The sequence below is a fragment of the Eleutherodactylus coqui genome, chromosome 13, assembly GCF_035609145.1.
Source record: "Eleutherodactylus coqui strain aEleCoq1 chromosome 13, aEleCoq1.hap1, whole genome shotgun sequence".
Taxonomy (NCBI): Eukaryota; Metazoa; Chordata; class Amphibia; order Anura; family Eleutherodactylidae; genus Eleutherodactylus; species Eleutherodactylus coqui.
This window is the reverse complement of record NC_089849.1, coordinates 126,080,257-126,095,062: the sequence shown is the minus strand read 5'-3', so window position 1 is coordinate 126,095,062 and position 14,806 is coordinate 126,080,257. Positions and strand designations below refer to the sequence as shown.

Below are 14,806 nucleotides of genomic sequence, written 5' to 3'. Positions count from 1 at the left end.
CACGGGGGGGGGGGGCACCACAACTTCATTGAGGTGGTAAAAGTAGACGATAGAATTTGCGTATATTTATTAATAGCACCAAAATGCACCATCTCGAATATGTGCAAACATATTGTACACATTTTATGAGATATGTATTTCCATCTGTTTATTTTATTCTGGAAGCACATTGGAAAAACGTTAGGTTTTTTTTTTTTAACCATTTAGGAAATGTAACATCAACATTTTGAGGAACATTTTGTTTTCCTACACAAAGCCAACATTGCAAAGGCTTATGGGTGTCAGAAGGATAGATACCCCCACAAATGACCCCATTTTTAAAACTCTACTCCTAAATATATTCACTGAGGGGGTCAGGAGGATTTTGACCCCAGTCTTTTTTTTTTTTTTCTTTTTTTTTTTTTTCAGGAGTTAGTGCAATTTAGAGGAGAAAAAAAATCATATCTTTGCAAATGTCATTTTTTTAAGAGTTGTTTTTTTCTGTATTGCACTGAAAATGAGGATATTATGGCTCTATACACAACGGGGCCCAAACCAAAAGGAGCAGCCGGGGGCTTTCAGAACAGACATTTTGATTGAAGGTGATTTAGGCCCCATTGCCCACTTGAAGAGCTCTTGAGCCGCCAAAACGACAGATGACCCCCACAAATGATCCCATTTTGCGAACTGGCCCCATTAACGATTTCATCTAGAGGTGTACTGTGTATTCTGACCCCACAGTTTTTTTTACGTGATCACCATTATCTATTGGATAACTACGATCACGTGACCGGAGACTGCTAACCGCGGCCCTTGGTCACTGCTCCATGCTCTCGGCTATCTTTAGCAGTAAGGAGATTTTAAATTTCACAGGCCCTCCCCAACTTCTGCGCTTGCATCCGTCATTCTGCCAACAGGCGCATGGGCCTAAGTTGGGGAGCGGTCTGTGGAAAACGATCCCGTCGGGACGTCGCCGGAGGCCTTGTGTAAGTAATTTCACCTACCCTCATGGATCGGATCTGTAACGGGAGGTGAAACTTTCTTTACTTTTATGTGATCACCGTTATCCATTGCATAGTGGTGATCATGTGACCGGGGGCTGTGTACCGCACCCCTCTGTGAAATCACCAGGCTCTTATCTATGTTTGTTAGCCAGGAGCAGGGAGAGTTTAAATTACCCAGGCAATCTGTGGCTTTTGTACATGCATGCACTCACCATTTTAACGACTTGTGAGTGTGCAGAAGCCGGGGTAAGGTGCTCTGATAAATCTATGATCTGTGAGGGAGAATGAAATATGCTTGCTTTTTTTTTTTTTTTTTTTTTTTTACTTTACATGATCGTAGTTCTCCATTGGAGAACGGCGGTCGCGTGACCGGGAACCACATACAGCGGTTCTCAGTGACCTCTCCCTTCTCATCCTAGCCGGGAGCAGGGAGTTTTAAAATATCCCAGGCCTCCCAGCATTCTGTAGGCAACATAGAACGTCTGTGTGCAGATGTACGTCAGGTCCTTAAAGACCAGAACGCCGCAGGATATCGTGGACGACGGGGCTGAGTACGCTTCGCTTCCCTCATAGATTTGATCTGTGAGAGGAGCTAAAACTTTAACTTTTTAAAACTTTTTAACTTTCTATTTACTCTAAGGCGATCACCGTTCTCAATTGGATATCGGCAATCGCATGACTGGGGGTCACTCCCGGCGGCCCCCATGACTGCTCCAGGTTGTGAGCTACCTCTAGTAGCTGATAGCAGTGAGCTGCCATGTCCACAGCCCACAGGGCTTTAATCCCCAGAGGCAGCGTGTTTTTACGGCCCGGAGGATTAAAGCCCAGCCAGCTGGAACGTAAAAACACTATGGGGTGATCCCTAAGGGGTTATATTCTTGCAGGAGCCTAACAATGATCGTCCCGTGTAAAAGGGCCGTAACTTTTACATCTATCCCATGATGCATCAGCACTTAGTCTTCTAAATGAGCTACAGCCCATAAGTGTACAATCCAGGAGGTTGAGCTGTGATCTCCTCTCAGGTGTGTGATCATCATTAGTAACCTGGACAGGGATTACTGTGCATCACACAGACTGAGAAATTAATTAGAAAATTAATATATTAGCTCATCTGAGCTGGCGAGAACGAGATCACATTACAATCTGAGGGGAAAGAGGCCAGGAGTCTCAGAGAAATAACTAACAAGGTGACACTAGCCAACTTGTATACATTGGGGGGGGGGGGGGGGTACATAATAATCATCAGAGGTATGTGTTGTGACAATAACCCTCGGATCGTCCCGGATGCATGTTGTTCACGCTCTCCATATTCTGTAATAAGTCTGTATTTTTTTTCCTATAATTATTCACTTCTTTTAACCTTTCCAAGCTCTCATCTGGAATGAACTTGAGTATATGGGATTCTTCCTCAGACCTGCGGCCCATCAGAGGACCCTATATGACAGAGGTAATGAAACTCATTGTACAGGATGTTTCTAAGGACTCTGCTCCTTGTTGTATGACAAGTGCTTTAACGGGCAGAAAGTATGTAAATGTAGGCTGTAATGCTGTATTGACTTCTGATTTTCATTCCAGGACATGAGTCCAATGTCTATACTACAAGAATATGGCTTGGCTCCCATTCCTCCCCCCAACAGAGATCATGCTGAACGAGATGCATCGGAGAGGGCTTTACCTCGACGATCCACTTCACCTATTATAGGCAGTCCACCTGTGAGAGCCGTGCCTATTGGGACTCCACCGAAACATGTTGGCCCCATATTCAGTCAGCAGCAGGTACTAGTGATGTCATTGTACACAATGCTATAGAAAATCATCTGAATTCTCATAGATGGTAGGATTACGATTGTTGTCTTTCAGGTTTTATGCCCAAATCCCATCCACATCCGAGCAGCTTCTTCTCCTTTCAACAACCATCCGGTAAATCCTCTGCCCTTTCTGCCCATGCAGTCATTCGGCATCTCAAGTTTCTCAATCATCAGGTCTCAAGATTTGCAGATGTGTAATTTTTTGCATATATGGCAATCATTAATGGCAGCCCTGGCTTGTCTTCTGATCTCTGCAATAGTTCAGTCTAAAGGCTTTGTGCAATGGTATAGTGGGATCTGATGGGGAACAAGTCAAGGTATTGACAGGGAAAGTACTGCAGTACACAGTACGGGATCCGCAGGAAAGTAGAGCATGCTGTGATTTCTTCCTGCACGTGCCAACTGCACGCCAGAGGGGGGAAAAATCACATCCATGTGCTAAACTGCTTTGCGGGTGCCCATGTATCCCTATGGGTGGCTCAATTTGCTGAACTCGCATGCAGGTGCCGCGAATCAAATCCGGCCGTGTGAGCCAGGCCTAAACATTGTGGAATATATTGAAAAAGTAAACACCGATATATTACTGCATTCATGATGAGCCTCACGATATAAAACTACTTGTATACCCCACAAGGTGAATGCTGTAGGGGAAAAACTACTTAAAAGGCCAAAATTTGTTTTTGGTTCATCATGGAACGAGGGGGGATGGAGAAAGGCAAGCGGTGTCAACCCCAAAATGATACACATAAAAATTGCACCGCCAAAAAGGAGCCCTGACAGAGGAAAAAAAAACACTGGCTCTTTAAAAAAAAATGTGCGCAGCAAACTTAACCTTATATCATAGGGAACTGCAGAAGTTTTGTTTTGCTGTAAATGCATCATTACCTGCGTGGTGAACACAGGAAAAAGGAAAGCCTGACTTCAAAAAAAATGAAAATGGTGATCAAAAAGTTGTATGAACATCAATATACGATCGATGAAAACGACAACTTGTCCTGCTAGTAGAGCCCTGTGTGGCCCTCAGCTGAACAGAATGCTGCGGGTCTCCAAACTTATCCTGTTGCCACATTTAAAATTATTTTATTGTGGGAAAATAGTAAAACAAACTTTAAAAGTTTGGTATTATCTCAAAGGGGTGTGATTTCTGCTCTTCCAAAACCAAGCCCTCATACGGCTATTGCAATGAGGAACAATAAAAGTGCTGCGGGTCTTGGAATGCGGTGATGAAGGAAACTCGTTCATTCCTGAGGGGTTAAAGTTTACTATCCTGGCTTATTGGTCTTAACATTGTGATCTTGGTGTTTTCCCTACTTTATAAAAATGGAGCTGGAGTCTAGTAGAGTTTCTTCTTCCGCAGAGCAACCCAGCAACGCTTTTGAGACACCCGTTCCCTTCTGCCCTGTCCCCACTTCAACGTGCGCAGCTTATCGGAGGAGCTCAGGTAACCCTCTATGTTGTCTTTCTCTTCTGCTACTGAGTCTTTTCTATCATCTGTTGGCCTCTCTGTGCAGGGACTAGTAAGGAATAATATTAAATTGACAGTTTTAGGGCGCCTTCACACTTGCGCTAGTTTTTTTTTGTTTTTTTTTTACGCGAAAGTCAATAGGACTTTCTAATGTGAAAAACGCATCACACAGAAATCACAAAGCACCAACTTGCCATTGTTGTGCGATGCGTTTTTAACATTAGAGTCCAATTGACATTCGCGTTAAACGCAGCGATATTGCGATCGCAAGTGTGAAGCCAACCTTAAGCAGACTGGCCAAAATTGCTTAGTACTACAGAGTTAAAATGACCCTCAGTCCAAAGTGAAACTTTGTCCAAGCACAGCCAGTGTACAGTCTTGGCCAAAAGTTTTGATGCTGACACAAATTTAGGTTTTCACAAAGTTTGCTGCTTGTGTTTGTAGATCTTTTAGTCTTTTTTTTTTTTGAACTTTTATTGACAAATGCATCACATTTAGGCAAATACTGGGTAGTTAAATTGTTACACCCCCCCCCCCCCCCCCCCCCCATTCCATCCCAAGACTTCTGCAGTTTGCCTTGGCTTGCTGGATTTCGACTTCAGGGGAATGTGTGTTTTTGTTTGCCCACAGGTTCTTGGTGGGAGGGAGGTCACTTTTGTGACTTGGTACTCCATAATGCTGGAGAAGGTATTGTTCATCACCAAATAGCTCCTGGATCACTGGTAGAGGTTTAGATACCATTCTCTCTTGCAGTGTTTTTAGGCAAAACTGAGTGAGCCCACCGTTGTGGATGACTAGCAGCCCCGCACATGAATGGTCTCAGGATGCTTTACTGTTGGCATGACGCAGGTCTAATGGTAGCACTCACCTTTTCTTCTCCAGAGAATTCTTCTTCCGGGTGTCCCAGGCCATCTGAAGGAGCTTCATCACAGAAAATAAACTTGGCATTTTGCAGGAAGTACAGGGATTTGGCTGCAGAGGACTGGGGTAGTCTGTTCTTTGATGGTTTTCTTGGAGGGGGAAATGGCTTCTTTGCTGCCCTCCTTGACATCGGGCCGGCTTCCAGAAGTCTTCACCTCACTATGTTCAGATGCACTGACAGCTGTGTGTTCCCATTCCTGACTAATCTTGTAGCTGACTCCTCCTTGGTAGACGTTGCTGGGCTTTTCTTGGCCGTCCTGAAGCTGCTTTCACAGCAATTGAACCCCTCTCCTTGAAGTTCTGGAGGGTCTAATACAGGGTTAATTTAGGTGCAATCTGACAGCAATGTGTTGTAAAGCTGTTTTAATGCAAAGCAATAATGACTGCATGCGTTTCCTTGGAGGTAACCATGGTTAATAGAAGACAATGGTTTCAAGCACTACCCAACTTTTTAAAGCAACCAGCCTGCCCTTCTAATTCAATCATGTAAGAGTGATGTCTGCTGCCTTGTCCTTAAAGGGGTTGTCCCGCGGCAGCAAGTGGGTCTATACACTTCTGTATGGCCATAATAATGCACTTTGTAATGTACATTGTGCATTAATTATGAGCCATACAGAAGTTATAAAAAGTTATTCACTTACCTGCTCCGTTGCTGGCGTCCTCGTTTCCATGGAGCCCGTCTAATTTTCGGCGTCTAATGGCCAAATTAGATGCGCTTGCGCAGTCCGGGTCTTCTTCTTTTCTCAATGGGGCCGCTCGTGCAGGATTCCGGCTCCGTGTAGTTCCGCCCCGTCACGTGCCGATTCCAGCCAATCAGGAGGCTGAAATCGGCAATGGACCGCACAGAAGCCCTGCGGTCCACCGAGGGACAAGATCCCGGCGGCCATCTTCAGCAGGTAAGTAAGAAGTCACCGGAGCGCGGGGATTCAGGTAAGCGCTGTGCGGTGTTCTTTTTTAACCCCTGCATCGGGGTTGTCTCGCGCCGAACGGGGGGTTGAAAAAAAAACAAACCATTTCGGCGCGGGACAACCCCTTTAACTTTGTCCTGAGCTAACGAGAAGATCCCTGAAATGTTAGCAGGTCATTTTGTGACTAGGCTGAAGTTCTGTGGAAATGGGGTTTTGTGATCACCTTTTTTGTGGTAAGGAACGACTTTGCAGTTCATCTGGACACTTCATAACAATCTAGAGTTAATGTCAACTGCATTGTAAAAACTAAAGCAGCAAACTTTGTGAAAACCAAAATTTGTCTCGGTCTCAAAGGTTTTGGCACAACTGTAGTGCCGATACCTGGCGCCATCCTGTTGATGATTGCAGTCACCGCTCCTCCTCTTGTGGAGCAGTTTTCCTGTCTGCAAAATGGCCATCCCAGTCGCGGACTAATCTAGGTATGGCATGGCTAGGAAGTCCTTGACTCGTGCCGCCCACCCTGTCCCCTTTCTGATGAACTAGTGCGGTGTCCATCGGTGTGGGAGAAGAGTCTCAGACTTCCCTAGCAGGCTGAAGATGTCTTATATCCACCACACTAACTATTGCCCTTCAGTTGCTTTAGACTTCAGAAATGGCTTTTTATTCAGTTGTCAGCCTTCCATCTTGGCGTTGTCTTCCTGCTGCGTGCGCTGTCATGTCCTGTCCGTCTTGCAGCTTAGGTAATGGTAGTCATTGCTCTTCTGATTTAATATTCTGGGTTTCAGGCAGCAGCTGGACAGATGTCTAGCAGCCAGTTTGCTTGTTCCGGTGGCCTCCATGGGCCTGTCATGGCCGGTGTTGCACCCAAGCCTTTACAGGGACATGTAGGGTCAATGGTTGCACCAGGAGGTGGAGGGTTCCGTCCCTTTTTCGGTGTTCCATCTGCAGCTGCCCCAGGGGCTCATCTCAAGAATATAAGGTAGGTTGTTGAATGAAGGAAAGAAAGGGAAGTTAAGAGTATTGGGATTATTCATTGTGTCAAAAAATGTATACAATGTAACTTTGTGTGGTCTGTGGTCTTCTCATGGTTTTCATGGTTGCTGCTTGGAGCCATTCAATGAGACTTATATTAAAAAGTCGTCAAAGGGATTAAAATCTGCATCCTGGTCATGTGATGCTTGTACGGGCCTCAGCTTATTGCGGTGCAGATACGTCAATCACATGAACAGGGCAGATCTGATTTGGAGTGACTACAAGCAGAGAACTAAGACTTCTAGAAAGTTTCAGTAAAGTATATTAGAAACGTAGGGTGGAGGATGTGACTGTGGCATTGTGTCTCTCAGGCCCCAGCAGCTGCCGTTCCGACCAGATACAACTCACCTGCACCCCCAGCACAGACGACTACTTCACCAGCGGCAGCAGAACCGCAAGTAAGTCCTGGTGTTACCGCAGGCAACCGCCTTGTGGTATGTACCATTACCTTGTATTACAGTTTGTACTCCCGTATTCTCAGCTACAACCTGAGGTTCTAGGAATTACACAGTTCCATTATGTACAAGTTTATATCAAATTGGCTGCCATTCTGCATGTTGAGGAGGAAATGTAGAAAATGACAAAAAACTTGATTACAGTAAAAATGTATTTTAGCCTTCAAACGTTGTTCCAGTTTTATTTAACCCCTTCCCTCTCCAGGACGTACATTTACATCCTGGAGCGTCGGGGTATGTATGCAGAGAGGTCGCATAGCGGGCAATAGCTGCGTTCGGCTGATCGTGGCTATTAACCCTTTCCAATCCACTGTGACCTCTGAAGACATTATGATTTAAGGCTGCACAGCTTCGACGTTGGAAGACGTCCGTGAGGGTTCTCTTACTGTATATTGCCAGCCTCGCTGCTGTCGGAGCCTATACAGTGTGTCACCTAACGCAGTACTGGCTTTAGCCAGCATATAGCGCCATTGTATAACAGCAGCAAAAGAGTAAGCCCCCTACGAAAACCAGGATGCAAATTGGATTGGAAAGGGTTAACCCTTTAAATGCCGCTGTCAATTCTGACATGCCCCGAACGATGTTCGGTGGTCCCGTACGGCCCTCCCTCCCCCGTGGTGAGATCGTGGGAGCTGTGCAGGTGTCATGGCTGCCGGGGGCTTTCTGAAAGGCCCCAGGGCTGCCTTGAGAGACTGCCTATCAAGCCATCCCCATACGGTGGCTTGATAGGCTGCCTCTCAGAATGCAGTATGATGTAATGCTATAGCATTACATCATACTACAGGAGCAATCAGAGCATCGCATGTTGTGGTCCCCCAGGGGGACTACTAAGTAAAGTCAAAAAGGGACCAATAAAGGTTTTTTTTTTTTAAAAAGAAAAAAAAAGCTTAAATGACCCCCTTTTGCCATATCTATTATTAAAAAAAATCTAAATCATAAATTAAAATTACATATCTGGTATCGCCGCGTCCGTAAAAGTCTGATCTATCAAAGTAGCGTGTTATTTACCCCACACGGTGAATGTAGTCCGAAAAAAGAACGCCAGAAATGCACTTTTTCAGTCGCCCTGTCTCCCAGAAAAAATGCAATAAAAAGCGATCAAAAGGTCGTATGTATTCCGAATTGGTACTAACAGAAAATACAGAACATCCCGCAAAAAATGAGCCATCGCTCAACTACGTCAACAGAAAAATAAGTTATTGTGCGCAGAAGATGGCGGCAGAAAATAATTGGAAAAAAAAAATGAAATGGTTTTGAAAAAAAATATATAGTACAGTAAAAAAAACTATCCAAGTTTGGTATGGTAGTAATCGTACCGACCCGTAGAATAAAGTTATCAGGGCATTTTTGTTGCAGTTTGTGCGTCGTAGAAAGAAAACGCACTGAAAGATGGCGGAATGTACTCGTTTGTTTTTGTTTTTCGGTACTTGAAATAGCACCATTAAAAATACAACTCGTCCCGCAAAAAACAAGCCCTCATACAGCAGCAGCGATGGATAAAGGCGTTATTTAAAGGGGGGGGAGGGCCGCTTCATTAAGGGATTAGTGCTACTAGCAGGTTGGCACACAACTTTACATGTGTGTATTTACACTTCTACTCACACTGTTCCTTGCCTTACTGCCCCCTAGCTGCAGTCGTAGGGTATAGCCTGTGGACCAGTCCTGAGGGAGGCATCTGTGGGCTAACAGAATAGGGTTAAATATGTAATATAAGCCTTGCAATTCAGTAAGAAACTGGTTAACATGTGGTGCGCCGGCTGCAGGACTCATCCGTTGGGTATTGTGGCTATTACAGCTACTTCAACTGTGTGTTCAAAGGGCTGCCCACTTCTAGCTGATTGGTGACCGGGCTGATGATTAAATGTATGTAGAACCCATCGGGATCACCTGTTCTACACGTACAGAACACTTCTCAGAACGGCATCCTCTAAGCCAAACCATGGCAGGATCCCATCAATGGTACCAACGGAAACTACAGGCCGTCATGCAAACACTGATGTCGATGGGAAAATAAAGTTATGGCTGTCGGAATACGGCAGAAAATAATTAAAGAAAAAATTATCTCTGGAAAAAAATAGTACAGCAAAAAAAAATAATCCTATAAGTTTGGTATGGCAGTAATCGTACCGACCCTCGGAATAAAGGTATCGGGCATTTTTGCTGCAGTTTGTGCGCCGTAGAAACAAGACGCACTGAAAGATGGCGGGACTTCATTTCTCCCCCCCATTTTACTACACTTTTTTTAAAATAAGTTTTTCAGTATATTATATGGTGCATAAAGGCTGCATGTCCACAGGCGTGATCCTGCCAGAGAATCACGCTGTCTGAAGCTTTTCATAGCGTTGCTATTGAAAGCACAGCCGTGACGTCCATGAGCGGAGAATCATAGCCATTCTCCGCTCCTGGGATTCAAACCGCAGCATGCTGCAATTAGCCGCGGTCAGCCTATCTGTCAGCTGTCTCCTGCTCCCGGGCGGCCACGATCTGACACGAGATATCGTTACGCCCATGGAGCCATAAAAAAAAAATACAGCTTGTCCTGCAAAGAACCCTCCGACATCGGTCAATGGATAAAGTAAGGTTTTTTTCAGGGAGGAAAAACTGAAAATGGGGGGAGGGGAAGGGGTTTAAACTTTGTGGTTTCAAAGATTTTATTGAGTTTAGAAATCCTAAGCGCTACCTGCGCTACAACATCCATTCAGGACAGGGAGTTCCATTAGTGCATGTTATATGAAAACGCTCATTTACCAATGTGGACTTTGTTTTATTCTCAGCCAACACCGAGGTGTTAACGGCTCTGGAGGAAATCGCTCTTCTAGGTCCTCGCTGACGGAAGCTCATCGCCGTGATCCCTATGCAGGCCTTATGCTTCAACGAGAGAAGGAGTGGGTGTGTCGTATCCAGCTCCTCCAGCTGCAGAGCACGGACCCCTATCACGATGACTTCTACTATCAGGTGAATGCTCTGGAGGCTACAGATCAGGGTCGGCCTTCCATCTCTGCAGGTTGTGTACTTGGTCTTTGTAAATGACCTTTCTCAGGATTGGGGTCTATATTAGCGTTTGAGGGACAGACGCATTTATGAGGCCTGCTGTCCACTTGTACGCATGGATTCCATCTGCTGAACCTCCCAGCAGAATCCAGCCGTGCCCGCAGGCATGGACAGAAAGAGACCTTTTCTTACCTGTCCATATCCAGCGCAGGTCTCCTCTGTGCCGGCTGGATCTTCTTTCTTCAGCACGGCGGATGTGATCCGCATGCTGGGGGAAAAAAATTACATCCGCATGCTTTTAACTGTTTTGTGGATGCTAATGCATCCTATTGGCGGCTTGATCTGCGGATCTCCCGTGCGGGTGCCACAAATGAAATCCGCCTGTGGACATTAGGCCCTACACTGGCGCAACCTCTGTTTCCACTAATATCGTTCCTGTACAATTAGAATCAAGGTACTCTAGGAATTGCTTTAAAGAATTGTATAGGATTGGAAAACCATGGCTGCTTGCTTCTAAACGCAGTGCCACACCGGTCCGCTGGTTGTGTGGGGTATTGCAGCTCAGTCCATCTACTTCAGTGGAGCTGAGCTACAAATATCACACTCCCCACGGACAGGTGGGACCACGGAGAGAAAGCTGCATTACCTTCCTAAATCTGATCAGTCCCTTTAATTCCGAGGCGAGCCTGCATAGATTGTCTGTAACAGGGTTCATCTTATTGTGTGTGGGATGGGGACCCTGGGGGTGCCCATAGTAGATGATGATCAGACTATAGAAGCATTTCATGCACAACGCAGATCTGTTCCCACTGACTTATATGTGCAGCCAAAAAAACGAATGTAAATTCATGTTTTTGTTACGTGTTTTTTTTTTTTACTCACGTTGTTGTGAAACTCAGAATTACTTTGAAAAGCTGGAAAAGCTTTCCTCCAGCCAAGACAGGCCAAGCGAGGGTCCCAAGAAGGAACGGACAAAACTAATCACGCCACAAGTAGCCAAACTGGAGCATACATACAAACCAGGTGAGCCATTACCATGAAAAGAGCAGGCCTAGCTTCATATGGGGATCCTGCTGGAAACCGTCAGCTGTCTGCAGATTGGGCGATGGTATTCATGGCTCCGAGTGGACGGGGGGAGACGCCGCAGTACTAGAGCACATTAATAGTCCCGGCTCTCCTGGGTAATGGCGCCTTCCTGTCAGCCCTGTCTGGTGTTTTACACTCACAGCTGAATTCTTTGACCTATGACTTTGTGTATCGGTCTTGGTGGACACTAACGCAGGAAGGAGGGAACACTGTGGAGGTATTGTGTGAGCTCTTCTGGGACTATTAGTCGGTATCGGGTAGGTTGATGGTCTCACCCAATCCCTGTAAAACGGTGGGCAGCCAGTGGCTCCTCCCATTCTCCTGGCACCAGCACTTGGCAAAGGACGCTGTGGCCTCTGATTTAGTTGCAGCGGGCACCCCATTTCCGGTCTGTGCTGACAGGGGGATCTTCACCGGAAACACTCGCTGTATCCCAGGGGAGAGGAGAGGTAAGTACTGCTGCTTTTGTTTTATTGCATGCCTGACCATTTAACTCCCTTTTTTTGGTCTAGTAACCCGTATAAATCCGCTGACAGATGAAGTGTAGCATAGTAGTTTAGTATAGAAGCCTGAAGAGACCTACATCTATCCAGCAGTGATGATCTAGAGCACATGTGTCAAACACAAGGCCCGCTGCCTTGTGTTATGTGGCCCGCGGCGTGCCGACGGCCGCTCACCACTGTAGTGATTACCAGCTGGGGTGCCGCAGCTCCCCCGCTGGTAATCACACTGACAGCGCTGGTCCCTTCTCCCCTGAGTCCCCTGCTCTTCAGTTCCGCAGGAGAGGACTCAGGGAGGAAGCGTGCCGTGCTGCTCACTGATGTCAGTGCACACCCGGGCGCATATGAACTTTTTCCACAAGACTTCTGCACTTGTCAGCAATTCCAGCAATCTGATTGGGGAATCAGCCAACCCAGAGAACCAAACAACCAATCAGGTTGCTGGAATTGCTCAATAGTGCAGAAGTCTTGTGGGAAAAGTTCATATGCCACCCGGGCTCAGCACGATCCGAGGAGGAACGGTGCTGACAGCAAGGAGGAGGTAAGCATATGGCTGGGGAAGGGGGAAGTTAATATTGCTGCTGGGGGGTGAGGGTTAATATTGTTGCTGGGAGAAGGTTAATAATGCTGATTGCTGCCGGGGCTGAGGGAGTTAATATTGCTGGTGTGTTTTGGGGGGGAGGGGTTTAAATTGTTGCTGGCAGGGGGTTAATATTGCTGCGGGGGTCGGGTGGGGTGGTAATATTGCTGGTGGGGGTTAATATTGCTGCTGGGAGGGGGTTAATATTGTTGCTGGCAGGGGGTTAATATTGCTGCGGGGGTCGGGTGGGGTGGTAATATTGCTGGGGGGGGGGGGTTAATATTGCTGCTGGGAGGGGGTTAATATTGTTGCTGGCAGGGGGTTAATATTGCTGCCGGGTTGGGAAGGGGAGGAGGGGGGGGGGGGTGTTAATATTGCTGCTGGGTGGGTGGGGGTTAATACTGTTGCTGGGAGGGGGTTAATATTGGTGCAGGGGGGAGGGGTTAATATTGCTGGTGGGGGTTAATGTTGCTGTGTGGGGGGGTTAATATTGTTGCTGGGAGTGGGTAATATTGCTGCTGGGAGGGGGTAATATTACTGTAGGGGTCGCTATTACTACTGGGGTCACTGTAGGGATCGCTATTACTAACTGGTCTACTGTGGGGGTCAATATTTTTACTAGAGCAACTATGAGAGTCACTATTATTACTGCGACCACTATAGGGGTCACTATTTTTACTGAGGCCACTATCAGAGTCATTATTACTACTGCGACCACTATGGGGGTCAGTATTAGGGCTCGTTCACACGGGCGTAATTGCATTTCGGTCGCACAAATACGCTACGTATTTGCGCAATCGAAAATCGCTTATGCCTGCGTATTTGGGCACGCAGAAAAGAACGCAGATGGGCCCCTGAGATGGTGCGCAAATATGCATTGAATACATAGGTTTCCTGTGCAATCACCACGTATTTGCGCGGCCCATTCACTTCAATGGCCTATCGGGGTGCGTAGTTTGAAACAATATAGGTCATGCTGTGTGAGAATATACATCATGTGAATGAAATCATTGACATCAATGGCTTCTGTTCTCTGCATATTATGTACGCAAATACGCTGGTGTGAACGAGCCCTTACTGTACTGTCTTACAATCGGCCCTTTGAAGTTCACCAAAAACCTGATGTGGCCCCCGGTGAAAATGAGTTTGACACCCCTGATCTAGAGGAAGGCAGAAAGCAACTTTCTTCATTGTAGGGGGAAAAAACTGACACTTAAAATTATAGTACACTTTAAAAAAAAAATTTTTTTACTTTCCTTAATATAGATTTATTCCACTTGCCAGATTTAAAGATGTAAATAGTTACTAGTTGCCGTCTGAAAGCGAAACCTTCCATTTAACCCGTTTGAGAGGAAGTGTAGAAACTACGGTGGTAAATGGTTTAGAGAATCCCTAATGGAGAGAATGAATCCTCCACCGTGGTAGAAGCAGGTCTCAGGTGCGCACAGAACACTGCGTGAGGGAAACCAAGCTCACTTACAGCGCCCTCATAGTAAGCACATTGTAACTGCATCGGGGCGTTCTGTGGAATCATTTCTCTAAAACGGGATCCGTTGGGGGGGGGGGGGGGGGGGGGACTACACTGTGGTAAAGGGGCTGTGGGAGTTGTAATATGTCTGTAAAAGCTTATTTCCAATGCAGGAACCTAACAAACCTGCCTAGACTTCTTTGTCCCTCACCACTGCTTCGGGTCTCCCCTCTGACATCTTTACAGGCTGCCCCGCCTATTTACGGGACATCACAGGCTCTGTAGCCAATACCAGAGCTCGCTGACCGATGGCTGCAGCCCATGTAACATCCCGTAAGCCGGACAGGAGGGCGGTGTGAACACGGCGGGAGCCGGGAGTAGATGTGGGTTTAGCAGAAATGATGACTGGCCATCCTCAGGCGGTTGTCATGTTGTAGCTGGCCGTATGGACACTCGTGTCCATCTAGTATTTGCCCCGGGGGTGGACATCGGATGTTTCTCATGCTACAGCCCTATTTTAATACTATCTTTGGGACTATATCGGCAATTTAATGTTCCCTTTCCACCTGTTGGATAACTTGAGGGTAATAATGCCGCACATTCATTTTC

General features: G+C 46.4%; 1 protein-coding gene across 2 annotated transcripts in view; it reads left to right on the top strand.

Annotated features, from left to right (window-relative positions):
* Positions 1-14,806, top strand: part of PATL1 (PAT1 homolog 1, processing body mRNA decay factor) — a 38,799-nt gene that overhangs the window by 13,787 nt on the left and 10,206 nt on the right. Inside the window, exons 4-11 of one of the 2 annotated variants that reach the window (XM_066586480.1) lie at positions 2,353-2,430; positions 2,559-2,759; positions 2,844-2,903; positions 4,149-4,232; positions 6,871-7,064; positions 7,429-7,515; positions 10,347-10,527; positions 11,463-11,586. In XM_066586480.1, coding sequence (XP_066442577.1) covers positions 2,353-2,430; positions 2,559-2,759; positions 2,844-2,903; positions 4,149-4,232; positions 6,871-7,064; positions 7,429-7,515; positions 10,347-10,527; positions 11,463-11,586 — 1,009 coding nt within the window. The remainder of the gene's footprint in view (positions 1-2,352; positions 2,431-2,558; positions 2,760-2,843; positions 2,904-4,148; positions 4,233-6,870; positions 7,065-7,428; positions 7,516-10,346; positions 10,528-11,462; positions 11,587-14,806) is intronic. The other variant, XM_066586481.1, reaches the window with a different exon arrangement.